Source organism: Sarcophilus harrisii, chromosome 1 (assembly GCF_902635505.1).
Source record: "Sarcophilus harrisii chromosome 1, mSarHar1.11, whole genome shotgun sequence".
Taxonomy (NCBI): domain Eukaryota; kingdom Metazoa; phylum Chordata; class Mammalia; order Dasyuromorphia; family Dasyuridae; genus Sarcophilus; species Sarcophilus harrisii.
In genome coordinates this window covers 471,233,434-471,245,947 of record NC_045426.1, presented here as the reverse complement: position 1 = coordinate 471,245,947, position 12,514 = coordinate 471,233,434, and the positions used below count along the sequence as shown (strand labels likewise).

Genomic DNA, 12,514 nt, shown 5'->3' with positions numbered 1-12,514 from the left:
GATCTGACTAATACAGAAAAATGATGAATACAAGTTTAGCAATAAATCATCATATGGAGCCATTCTTAACAAATTCAAAATCGCTCATCAACAAAGTAATTGCTGCCAGGTATTACATTTCCTTTAATCACAGAAACCCCCTGAAACATTTTATTAAGACATGGAGGTATTACAACCAGCTTCAGAAAATGGAGGAGAGACATCAAGATAGCCTTTGGTTATTTTTGATATTTAAATAAATGTCTCCCATTGTGATGAAATAATTCTACAGTCTGGAGGAAAATGGAATTTGCAGAAGTAAAAAAAAAAAAAAAAATGAGATTTGTATAGTTAACAACTGTACATTACCAAAATGGAGAATCATAGCACCCTTAGAAATATGCCCTTTTATTATACACATTGATATGTGTATACACATACACATTTATTATACATATGAGCTAAGAGATGCCACCATAGAGAAGAAGCAATTTGCCAAAGTCAGGATTGCTCAGTGCCATAAAGGTTTTAATGCTTGATTTGAACCCAAATCCTCTATTGCCAGAACTACATTTTTGCCACTGTATCATCATTGTCTTGGAGTTATTCCTGCCTTCATATTAACAAGGTAGTCTAACAGATTGTAATTGATTAAGGTATATAAAAGAGAGCATCAGAAAACAAGGATAATTTTAGTCTAAGTAATATGTTCTAGCTTGGAAATTATTATGTTCTGTTAAAAAATGCTTAATAATTATCCACAAAAGTTTAATGGTTAATCATGAAAGGGGATAGTTATGAGTTCTTAAAGGCTATACTAAGCAGAGAATAAACTCTGTATGATTTAAACAAGCTAAAAAGATTTTAACTATATGTTAGTTTCCTTTGTTATTTTTGTCCAAATCCAAGATTTCCTGGATTTCTTATTCCTTTTGATTTTTCTTAGTTCTCTTTCTCCTTTTCTTTAATTCTCTACATCTTTTTTTCTTTCTTTTTTTTCTTTTCTGTTAAAAAAATACTTAAAAAGTTCCAAAAAGGTTTAATGGTTCATCATGGAAGGGAGTAACTAAGAGTTCTTGAAAGTTATGCAAAGGCAGAGCATAAACTCTGAGAGATTTGAAGAAGATAAAAAAAGATTTTAACTATATGTCAGTGATGGACTACAACGAAATGATAGACTAATCAAATTAGGTAAATATAGAAAGCCTTATCATTAGCAGATAGCATCAATGTGATGAAATGTTATACCATTTAAACATGTCAAATAAAGAAATATACAAAGTATCCCCTAGTCCTGTTCTGCCTTTCTGCTTTCTTAGTAAAAGAGGCAAAGTAGTGGAAAATATGGCAAAGGTTACTAAAAATCCATACATTTTAGATTGTCAAAAATGATTCAGTGTCTTGTTACCCTAAATGGTAAATCTTTGAACAAGGATCAACAAGGTGGTAACCTGCAGAAAGGCCAGAGCTTCAGCAATGACATTCTTGCTATTAATGAAAAGAGGAGATAAATGAGTTGTAGATTAATGAAATTACAACTCACAAGCTCTCCTCTAAATGGCTAAGAAAGGATTCACTAGATTTGACCTCCTTGTGAGCATGAAAACACAATAAACATTATTTAATAGGATTTTTTGCCTTTATAAGGCAAAATCAGTTTTCATCATTATTTTCTTTTAGGAGATGAAATAATGGAGAAATTATTTTGATTATTAATGTTAAACTCAGAGTAAAATAGGGAAATATATGTAGACCATATTCTTCATAAAATCCAAAGGGACAAGAAACTTCTTATAAATGAGAAGGTGCTTCTGATGCTCCTACTTATAGATGACATAGTGTTGACTGCATCAAAGATTCAAAATATTACATCTTCCTAGTGAGGTTCCTGAACACTCAAAAGCCATCATTCTAACCATTTCTGCATAAAAAAGCAAATAGATGAAAAATGCCTAGCTTTCTAACAATGACATACAGTTTAATAAGTAACCTATTGAGTTATTTCATATATATATATATATATATATATATATATGAATGTATATATATACACACATGATATGTATTTATATATTATATATATATATATATATATATATATATGCATACATATTACAAGTGGACAGTGAACCAGGCCCACAACTTAGTGGAAGAGAACATACACATCTAATTTGTAGTTAAACCATATTTCCAGTTTAGAGATTGATATTTTAAAGAATCTTTGATTCTATTTACATAAATTTGGTTTGAATATGGGAAATTGCACATTACTTTCAAAAGTCTGGCTTTGTGATTAAATAACCAATTGATTTGACACTGATAATTCTCCTGGTAATGCTATATGACTCGGTATTATGAATCATTATGACCTCTGAAGAATAAAATGGCAAATGATATAAAGGGTAATGGATATATAAATACTGGCTAAATATAAATTAATGTTTTATCCATGATGACTTGTGTGGAATGATGTTAACCAGAAAATGGTCTTTAGAAATACTTTAAGGTATGTAAAGCACTTTACATCATGAGATTTCCCTTGTGCTTTGTAACAACTTTTTGAAATGGGTTCTTCCCATTTTATAGGTAAGGAAATAGAATAAGATCTAAGTAAATTGCCACACAGATGGTTGGAAATGCATGACTGAAAAAGTAGGTAGGTGCATCATACAGCAAGGGTACATAAGAATACATATACATGAATAAGAGATGGATAACTAGTATTACAGTGGTTCTAAAGAAATGTTAGAATATGAAAGAAGTCCTACAACTCATTTCATGGTCCCTCTGTGGTAACTTAGGGATGGATATCAACAGATAAGATTTACAAAGGATAAAAGGCATATATTGATTGTTATTTGTGCCATTGAAAGAATAGTTAGTCATGAAGCATTTATTAAGTGGTTACTATGGATCAGGCACACTGAGAATTCAAATATAAGCAAAACCAAGTAATAATAAAAACACCATTGACCAAAAAACAGTCCCTGCCCTCAATGAGGGAAGGAAGCACATAAAAGGAAGTTGAGTGAAAAAGTGGCATATTACCTGAGCAGGGTAGAAAAGTCCAATAGTTAGAAGTAGAGCTTGGTGAGAACTGAAGACATAATAGTCCTCTTCTTTAAATATAAATTCTAAGAAAAGCCATCCAATCAGAGAAAGCAGCCACAATGTCTGAGGGTATTCCCAGAGTGTTAATTTCAGGCTTTGAATTCTCAGATGGATGAGATTATGAATCCATTAAAGTAAGTTTTAGAGGTATCTGGGTGGTCCACCTACTTTTATTAGTTCTCATCCTCAACCTATCTCACTCTGTCCATTGGCCCATTTCCTTGCCTTATATTTTTTTCCTAAGTTATTGAACATTCTTAAATAAGGTTGATTTGATTCACTTTATGTCAGAATGGAATTATTAATTTTCTATGAAACTAAAGAATACAGGGTTATAATGAATAAAAAATATGCAGTAATTACTAATGTTTTGGTGTTAAATCATAAGCACCAGAAATTCAATCCCTACATAGAGAGAGTGATTTGCTTCCAAGGAACAAAATTATCAGCCATTTAAATTTTCTCCTAGCCCAACTGCTCTCAGCTGCACGACAAGGGAAATTAAAGACAGCAAGCACATCACTTTCACACTTAGGCCCTATTCTGTTTGAGGAGGAGAACTCTATCTAGGTTTACTTTTTTTTTAGGGACATGATAAGGACAAATAATTGGAGAAATGCAAATAAAAAACACTGAGGTATTATCTCACATCTATCAGATTAGCTAATATGACCAAAAAAAAAAAAAAAACAACAACAACAACAACAACAAAACCAACAACAACAAGAAAAGAGCAAAAAATTTAAAATAACAAATGTTAAAAGGTTTGTAGAAAAATGATATGAATGCACTCTTGGTAGAATTGTGAACCAGTGCAACTATTCTAGAGAGCAATTTGGAACTATGAACAAAGAGTTATAAAAATGTGTATACATTTTGACTCAGCAATACCACTACTAGATTTGTACCCCAAAGAGATTTTTTTCCCAAGAGGAGAAAGGACCGATTTTATAAAAAATGTTTATAGAAACTTTTTCTATGGTAGCACAGAATTGGAAATTGAAAGGATACCCATTAACCAAGTAATAGCTCAACAAATAATGGTATGGGACTGTGATGAAATATTATTGTGCTATAAGAAATAACAAGGAGGATGCTTTTAGAAAAATCTGGGAAGACTTATATAAACTGATGCAAAGTGAAAAGAGCAGAAACAGAAGAACATTGTACACAGTAAATAGCAATGTTCTACAATCATCAACTGTGAATGACTTAGTTATTCTCAACAATACAATGATCCAAAACAATTGCTAAGGAATTATTAGGATAAAAAAATGCTATCCACCTCCAGAAAAAGAACTGATATATACTGAATGCAGATCAAAGAATACTTTTTTCTTTCTTCAATATGTTTTTTTGTTTGTTGTTTTGTTTTTGTTTCTTTGCATTTTATTTTGCAACACAGGTAAATTGGAAATGTTTTACATAGCTGCACATATATAATCTACACCAAATTGACTGCCTTTTCAGGGAAGAAAGGAGAAGGAAGAAAGATAATTTGGACCTCAAAATTTTTAAAAATGAATGTTATTTTTTTGTTTCCATGTAATTGAGAAAAAAAAATTTAAAGTCAGCAACTCAAAAAAATAAAATCTAATAAAATAAAATGGACAAGTCTGAAATAATTCTATACAATTGCTTTCAGCTAATTTTGGGGAAAAAATAGCAATTGCCAGTCGTGGGGTATACATATTATAGTAGGAAAGGAACACACAAAATATCTCCAAAATGCTCTGTTTTTTAATAATTTATGTGTACTAGACCATGAATAATTAATCTCCATTCTGTTCATTATATGTTTTCTTTTCCTTTCTCTTTTTTTTTTTTTTTTTCCTGAAGCAATTAGTGTTAAGTGACTTGCCCAGGCTAGGAAGTGGGTCACACAGCTAGGAAGTGTTAAGTGTCTGAGGCCAGATTTGAACTCAGATCTTCCTGACTTCAGGGCTGGTGCTCTATCCACTCCATTCATTATATGTTGAAAAAAGAAAAAAGAGAGAGGGTGGAAGGAAACTCTAGCAAGATATGAGAAGACACATATCAAATCTATGAAAATAAAATAAAATAAATATAATTTTATAGTTACAAGAAATTTTAAAGATTGTATCTCATTTAAATCTCAAAGCAATCCTTTAAGAGAAGTTTACTGTGATGATAAGATAATTTTACTACTAGGAAGAGATCTAGAAACAGTGTTTAGGATCTATTTTTTTTTAAATAAGAAAGTAGAGATTTTGTAGAACCTATATCACCTTGTCATCACCCAAACTCTGTTTTTTTAAGGGACAAACTGTGACTTCTTTAGACACTAGTACCCTTCTCTTTCTTACCTGGCACTTCTATTTCCTGGAATGTTCTATGCCCAGAAACACCTAGTCTCATAACCTTTGAGGAAATGCCCCTTTTCTCTATAAAACCCTCAGCCTTTCTTCTCTCTGAGCTGCTCTAAAGCAATGAATGACAGCATATCAAAGCATCCTCCTCCCACCCCCACCAAAGGAGGAGAGTGGCAGTAGCTTCCTGTAATAAAGTCAGAACAAAGAATATTCTCTTCGAGGACCATCATACTCATAGTTAAGTGACCTATTTGAAGTCAAAGAGCCAGTTAGTAGAAGATTTGGGACTAGAATTCAGATATTCTGACAATGTTTCCAGTATTATGTTTTACTAATAAAATTGTCAGCAACAGAGATGTAAAAATGTATTTTTTCTAATTCCTACTTATTTAAGAAATATATTTTTGAATTTACATAGGTTATACCTTTGGATGACATTCCAGGAATCCACTTCAAACAATGTAAGGAAGCTTTTCTTCAAACCTTGGAACAGGAGGATCTGAGAAACTATCTAGTTTCTCTGTCCTGAACCTTATTATGTTTTTCCCCTATAAACTGCTCCACACTAAGAATAAACATCTCTTCTTTTGTAATGATGCAAAGCATAAGGATAAACAGGAAAAATGAACAAGTATTTGGGCTTCAAAAGCCTTCACTGCTAGGATGCAAAGTACATTAAAATGTCAAATAGAAAATCCTTCATGTTAGTATAGTAGTTATCAAGGAAATGTAGGTACCATCTAACTTGGAAAAGAGATTTACTCCAATTAAGTGCCAATGAGGCTAAGCTACCTGGAAGTAAGTGGGGTATACTTACAGTTCAATCAAGATAGCCTTTTATAACTGAAAGTCTGAATGGAAATTATATAAAGAAGATTAGCAGTTTAAAATGTTGTCTTCTTATATAACAAGGTAAATTCATGGGGAACTTTTCTGTTTTCAACGGATTTGAATTTAGAAACAATTTTAAAATTATTTGTGGAATCAATGAATAAACTTCCAAGCAAGAGTGCCACAGATGTGCTGCACTGAGGACAATCTCTCTGCAGAGCATCCAAGTGAATTCCAGACACTTTAAATCCCAATTCAGAGTGGGCTTGGTTTTTCTTAAATGCATTCATTGTATATTTCTACAGTTTAACATTATACATACTAAAAAGAGTATGAAAGATACAGGATCTCACACTATGCCCAAAAACTTCCGGGCATTCTCAATTGGCAATTGTACATGGCATATACATTGATGGTACTTATGAATCATCCTGTTTTTCTGCCATAAATTACTAAGCCACATTAAAATCATATAGCAAAAACATAACTCAGCTCCTTGAAGTTCTTTTACTGGATTTTGCAAAATGTTCTTCCTAGTTGTGGTATTATTTTTCTTCCTTGAATCTGCCTTTCCTCATTTCATTAGTCTATCCTTGGATCCTGAAGCTGACATTAACACCAATGGCCACTGAACCTGTGGAGATTACTGGAACAGCAACAATAAAAAAAAATCCAATTCCTTTGATCCTCTGAAATATACAAGCTTTTTCTCTGGTCAAGTGCAGCAGTAAGCCTGAGAGCAAGATTAAAACCTGCCCTAATTCCTTCTCAAGTCTTGGCTGAAATGATTTTCTCCTAGTTCAATCCCCAATCCCAAAGGAGGTCATTGGTTTTGTACAAAGCTCTTAGGTGAGACTTAAGAGACTTAGACATACTTAATTATACTTATACGTAATTGAAATTTCCAGGTCTTATTCATATCCAGCTCACACCATATTTAATGATTTGATTGAGTTGCATTCCCAATTGATAAAGATGAGATTAAATGGGGTAAAGTTATTTAAACTCTTACCTTATAATTAGTGAGTTTCCTGCTAAATCTATTACATATTGAGAATCTAAAAATAAATAAATAAAATAAACTGCTTGCTTTAAACTGTTTTGAAGTTTTTTTTCTTTCAAAGGGTCATTAGAAAAGGACAAGATGAAGTGTTTTCTCAGGAATTCATTCATTCAAAATTATTTATTAAAATACTATTACATCTGATGCACTGGATGATATGTGAATATAAACAAGGGATAGCATTTATCCTCAAGAAGCTTAAAATCTTGTAGGTGGTGATATGACTAGAAAACACATAATTATGATAGAAAACAAGAATTTATGACAAATAGAAAAGGTTTTATAATCAGTTGAGAGGGTATCTTAAGAAAGCCCCATGAACAAAGTAGCATTTGCTTTGGGCCTGGAAGGCAAGTAGATTATCAACTGGGAAAGAAAAAGTAGCTAGCACTTATATAATACTTTAAGATTTGCATAGTACATTGCTTATTAATGTATCTCAGTAAATCTTTACAATAAGGTAGCTAAAGATATCATTATACCCATTTTACATTGGAAAAAACCAGCTTAGGAAGGCTAAATTTACTTGTCTAATGGTCACAAATCTAGTAAGTGGCAGAAAGAAGATTCAAAACTCCTTATTTCTGACAATTATAGTTCCCTTTAAATCTCTCTTTGGATGGAAGGAAGAATAGGATGATTCATGAAAAAAGTTCTGAGTTGAGAAAACTCAGAGAATGAATATGATGATGTATAATATAAATATGATGACATAATATAAATCACAAAAAGGAAGATTAGCTAGAACATTGAATACCCAATTAAAGATTTTGATTTTTATTTAGTGTTATATTAGGAGGCCATTAAAGGATATATTTTTGAGGAGTAATGATAATTATCTCTGTGTATTAGGCAAATCATATGTGTGTGAAGAGGATATGAGAAAATGGAGAGAGACTTAAGAAGTTATTGTTTCATCCTTATAACATCAAAATCTTTATCAGGTAATTACCCTGGTAATCTTCACCAGGGCAGAGTGGAAGTCAAATTGCTCTTTCCAAATGAATATCTCATGATCTGCTAATGTCTTTTTTATGAACAGTATTTTTTAACTTTATAACTCAAAGAACTTGGAGTTCTTAATGATTCTGACTACTCTTAACATGGGACTTGATGAACCAGTACATTTAAAATATTCATAGCAAAACTGGTGTCCTATTAATCTTCTATCAAAGAAGTTATGATTTGACTGTCATAGAAAGAGAATAAAATATCTTTTTCTTGCCAGAAGATTATTAGAGCACTAATTTTGCTATGAATTTGAAAGTGAGGGGCAACTAGATAGCACAGTGGATAGAGCACAGGCTCCGAAGTTGGGAGGGCTTGAGTTCAAATCTGACCTCAGACATTGAATAATTCCTAGTTGTATGTCCTTGGCCAAGTCACTTAACCCCAATTACCTCAGGGGGAAAAAAAGAAAATGAATTCAAAAAATGAGCAGATATAAAGTAATGCAGTGACAGCTACACATGTTTATGAAGAGAGAAGATGCTTAGAAATCTGCAGCTGAAAGAGAGCTCAGAGGTCATCTAGAGCAATCTCTCCATTTCATAGATAGCAAACTGAGGTCCAAGAAAATTAAGTGATTTACTCAATTAAACATAGAAACTCATCCCAGAGGTAAGATTGGCTTTTGTGTCTTTGAACTTCAAAGAAACTATTTTTTCTTCTTCACCAGAAGTACTTTACTTTCAGGGCTTGAAATTTTGTGACATGTATTATAAATGTTTGATCTTTACAACAATCCTATATGCTAGATGTTATTATTATCACCCTATTTTTCCAGATGAGGAAACTGAGGCAGACAGAGGTTGAGAGATTTGTCCATGGTCACATAATTAATAAGTGTCTGAAGGTATTTTTGAAATCATCATGCAGCACTCTAATAATCACTGACACCCAGTAAAGCTAGAAAGGAGATTTAAAGATATTAAGTTCAACTCCCTAATTTTACAGATGAGTAAACTTAGGCTCAGAGAGGCTAAGTAATTTCTCAATGTTATCCCTAGTAGGCAACTGAGGCAGAATTTGAAAGTAACCCTGACTGACTCCAAGATTAGTGCCTTATCTAATCCAACATGTTTCCCAACATAACTTTCCACTAATATGAAAATCTTCCTCCACCTCCAGCAAGACTAAATTTTTGATAAAATTAAGACAATGAATGACATCTCCAAGAAACATATTTCTATATACAGAATATATCCTTCATTCATGAAGTAACATAAAAATCAGATGATATATAAATATACTTACTTTTTCAGTTGCTCTCGAATGTTTGCGTCTTTAATTTCATTATGAAGATCCTCAAAGTTCTCAACAGAAGTTAAGTTACAGAAAACCCTGAAGTCATTATATGGTGGGATTCCATGGTCACGCCCCCTTTGGATATTAGTGGCAGCTAAATCCAAAGCCACAGAATGTGCCATAGAAAACAGTTTCTCCGTCAGTTCTAGATTTAAAAGCTGAGAAGGCACCCGTAATTTTCCAGCAGCACCAAAGAGCCCACGGAGAAGTGGATCAATGCCACCTTCCTGAATTATCCTGAAAGGTGAGAAGAAGGCCTTGTGGAGAGGAAGATGACCCTCAGGAATTTCACCAAATGTGTCATTCAAGCGATAAAGTACAGAATTGATCAATGTGTGGCCAAATCTGAATGCTGCTGTAGCAAAAGAATTAATAATTCCTGAATTCACATTGGGGTTGTACCCCTTATAATTACCTAGCATCTTCATACCATGCTCTCCAAGAATCTTGGGCAGCCAGTGACTGTATGTGATATGTTGCATCTGTGCACCAACAATTTTCCTTGCTTCATTATAAATTGTATCTCCATCCCAGTGTGGGTTCAGTGTAAACAATTCTGTGGCTATCCGATTGTGTTCTCGGAACCACAAAGTATGCATGGCTGTTAGAGCAAGTTGCTCATTGGCTCTATGGTCCCCAGCAAGGAAACATGGAATTAGGCTTTCATTTTCATCCCGTGTACATTCAGTTGGTGGGCCTGTGGAAAATGGCAGTAAGTGCTTTGCAGAAGAGGGAATAAGTAGCCCTTTCTTAAGCAGACCTCTCTGACTTGTAAAATCCCTAAGCTCTTCTGATTCCCAGTCAGAACTTCCATAAACATTAGAAGCATCAATATAGGCTGTTAATTGGTTAATCTGTTCTCTTGCATAGACTGAGCTCATCATCAAGGAGGTCATACCACTGCCACAAACTGGGCTGGAACGGACAAAAAACATACATTGTGAATTTGCCACCCGAGCATCATTCTGGGGGACAAGGATGGGGAAACAAGGTGGGTCATTAGTACACACAGAGCTACATGACCGACCATCAGAAAAACGAGACATACTCAACGCAGGAACTGTTTGATCTAAGTCATGGTCTAAAAATTGGCCCCATTGCATCAACATGTGAGTGTATCGATCATCAGGGGTAATGGTTGCACTTCCAATCATTTTTGTGGATATAATCCTGGGTAGGGGTAATGGATACTTATTGGAAAAAGAATTTGAGTTGACACCCCGGGGCAAATTGAAGCCATTTTCATATACAGGTTTTAGGATACGTTCAAAAGCAGTCATAGAAGCTCCCCACATTGGGTTCTGCAAGTTGTTACATGTGCCATCATGGGTTCTATACTTTTGATGGAAACAAATATCAGAGCAATTTGGAGAGCGTCTGTGGGCTGTACATCCAGAGAGGTTGGCAATGAGGCTGAGGTAGTGTGGAGACACCAAGTCATTGTAACGAAATTCTGAAATATAGAACAGTGGGAAAATATTAAAGTAATTTTAAAAAAAGCTTGAAAAATAATTTATCAAATGCTGAAAACATATAATAGTGTGGGGATATTGGAAATTCACAATTCAGGGGTGCATTGACTAAAAATTCTGTATAGATCCAATCCCTAAAGTTGAGCAAAGGAAAAAAAAAACTAAGGAAAGAAAGAGGAATGTGTGTGTGCATGTGTGTGTGTAAAGGCTTATCTTCTTCTGCGCCTTAATAAAGATGTCTTTAATAATGCTCTTGTATTTGCTAACAGATGTCCTCATATCCTGATTTCTATGAAAACACTTCAATGAAAGCTCTAAGAATTAAATCAAAGGGTATTTCAGGTTTTCACAAGGGCAATAAAATAATACAAAGGAACTTAAACAGCTAAATAACATAGATTAGAAATTAAAAGGACATATACTCAAAATCATGTTAATTCATATAGCAAAATAATTAGAGATTCATATATACAAAATTTGTAGTTATAAAGAAATATAATTTTAATAAAATATTTTTAAAATCATAATAAAATAATCAAAATTTGATATGTGCAGACAATACAGGTGCTATAAATACACACATGTATACATATGAATAACATTTATTAGTGAATAGATATGTAGAATTCATCATGTCTTTAATATTCAGTTCATGAGCTATTTCTTTTGAGGCTTTTCCTGATTATCACAATTGTTTGAATCCTGTAAAAATAGCTTCATTTATTTTGTATATTGCTTATATTTTCATATCTATATATCTTCTGCTCTTAACACTAAAGGCTGTCTCATTTTTTTTTCTGAATTGCTGATGACTAACAGTTCCTAACACCTTCTAAGACCTTTAGGACTGTTTATTTATTTATTTGACTGACCAATTCATTGATCTCCACTGAAAAGATTAAAATATAATTTGAATACATATATATATTCGTTTATATATGTGTACATATACATATATATGTATTGTGTATATATATTCATATATATATATATATATATATATGCATAGACACATAAAAACTTCAAGGAAAATGGCAAAATAAAAGGAAACTCTAGGGCATAATTCCAAAGAGAAGATCTATGGAACATGATTTAAATAAATAACAATTAGAAGATAAATATCTTGGTTTAAGGGCAGCTAGATAATACAGTAGATAGACTTACAAGCTTAGAATCAAGAAATTTTCATTTTCCTGAATTTAACTCTGGCCTCAGACAGTGGCTATGAAAACATGAGTAAGTTAGTTATTCCTGTTTGACTCAGTTTCCTCATCTAAAAAATGAGCTGGAGAAAGAGATGACTGTGCCATTATCTTTGTTAAGCATATCCCAAGTGGGGTCACAAAGAATTGGATATGAATAAAAATCAACTGAATAACAACAATTGGGGTCTATAAAACACTAAGAAAAAACTAAAA

The 12,514-nt window shown here is 33.0% G+C and overlaps 1 protein-coding gene across 2 annotated transcripts in view; it reads right to left on the bottom strand.

Moving 5' to 3' along the window:
• PXDNL (peroxidasin like) overlaps positions 1-12,514 on the bottom strand; it is a 538,497-nt gene that overhangs the window by 90,570 nt on the left and 435,413 nt on the right. For both annotated transcript variants that reach the window (XR_004230951.1, XM_031946417.1), the window contains exon 17: positions 9,574-11,077. Coding sequence is in view for 1 of the 2 variants with exons in the window: in XM_031946417.1 (XP_031802277.1) it covers positions 9,574-11,077 (1,504 nt within the window). In the remaining variant the exon portion in view is untranslated. The remainder of the gene's footprint in view (positions 1-9,573; positions 11,078-12,514) is intronic.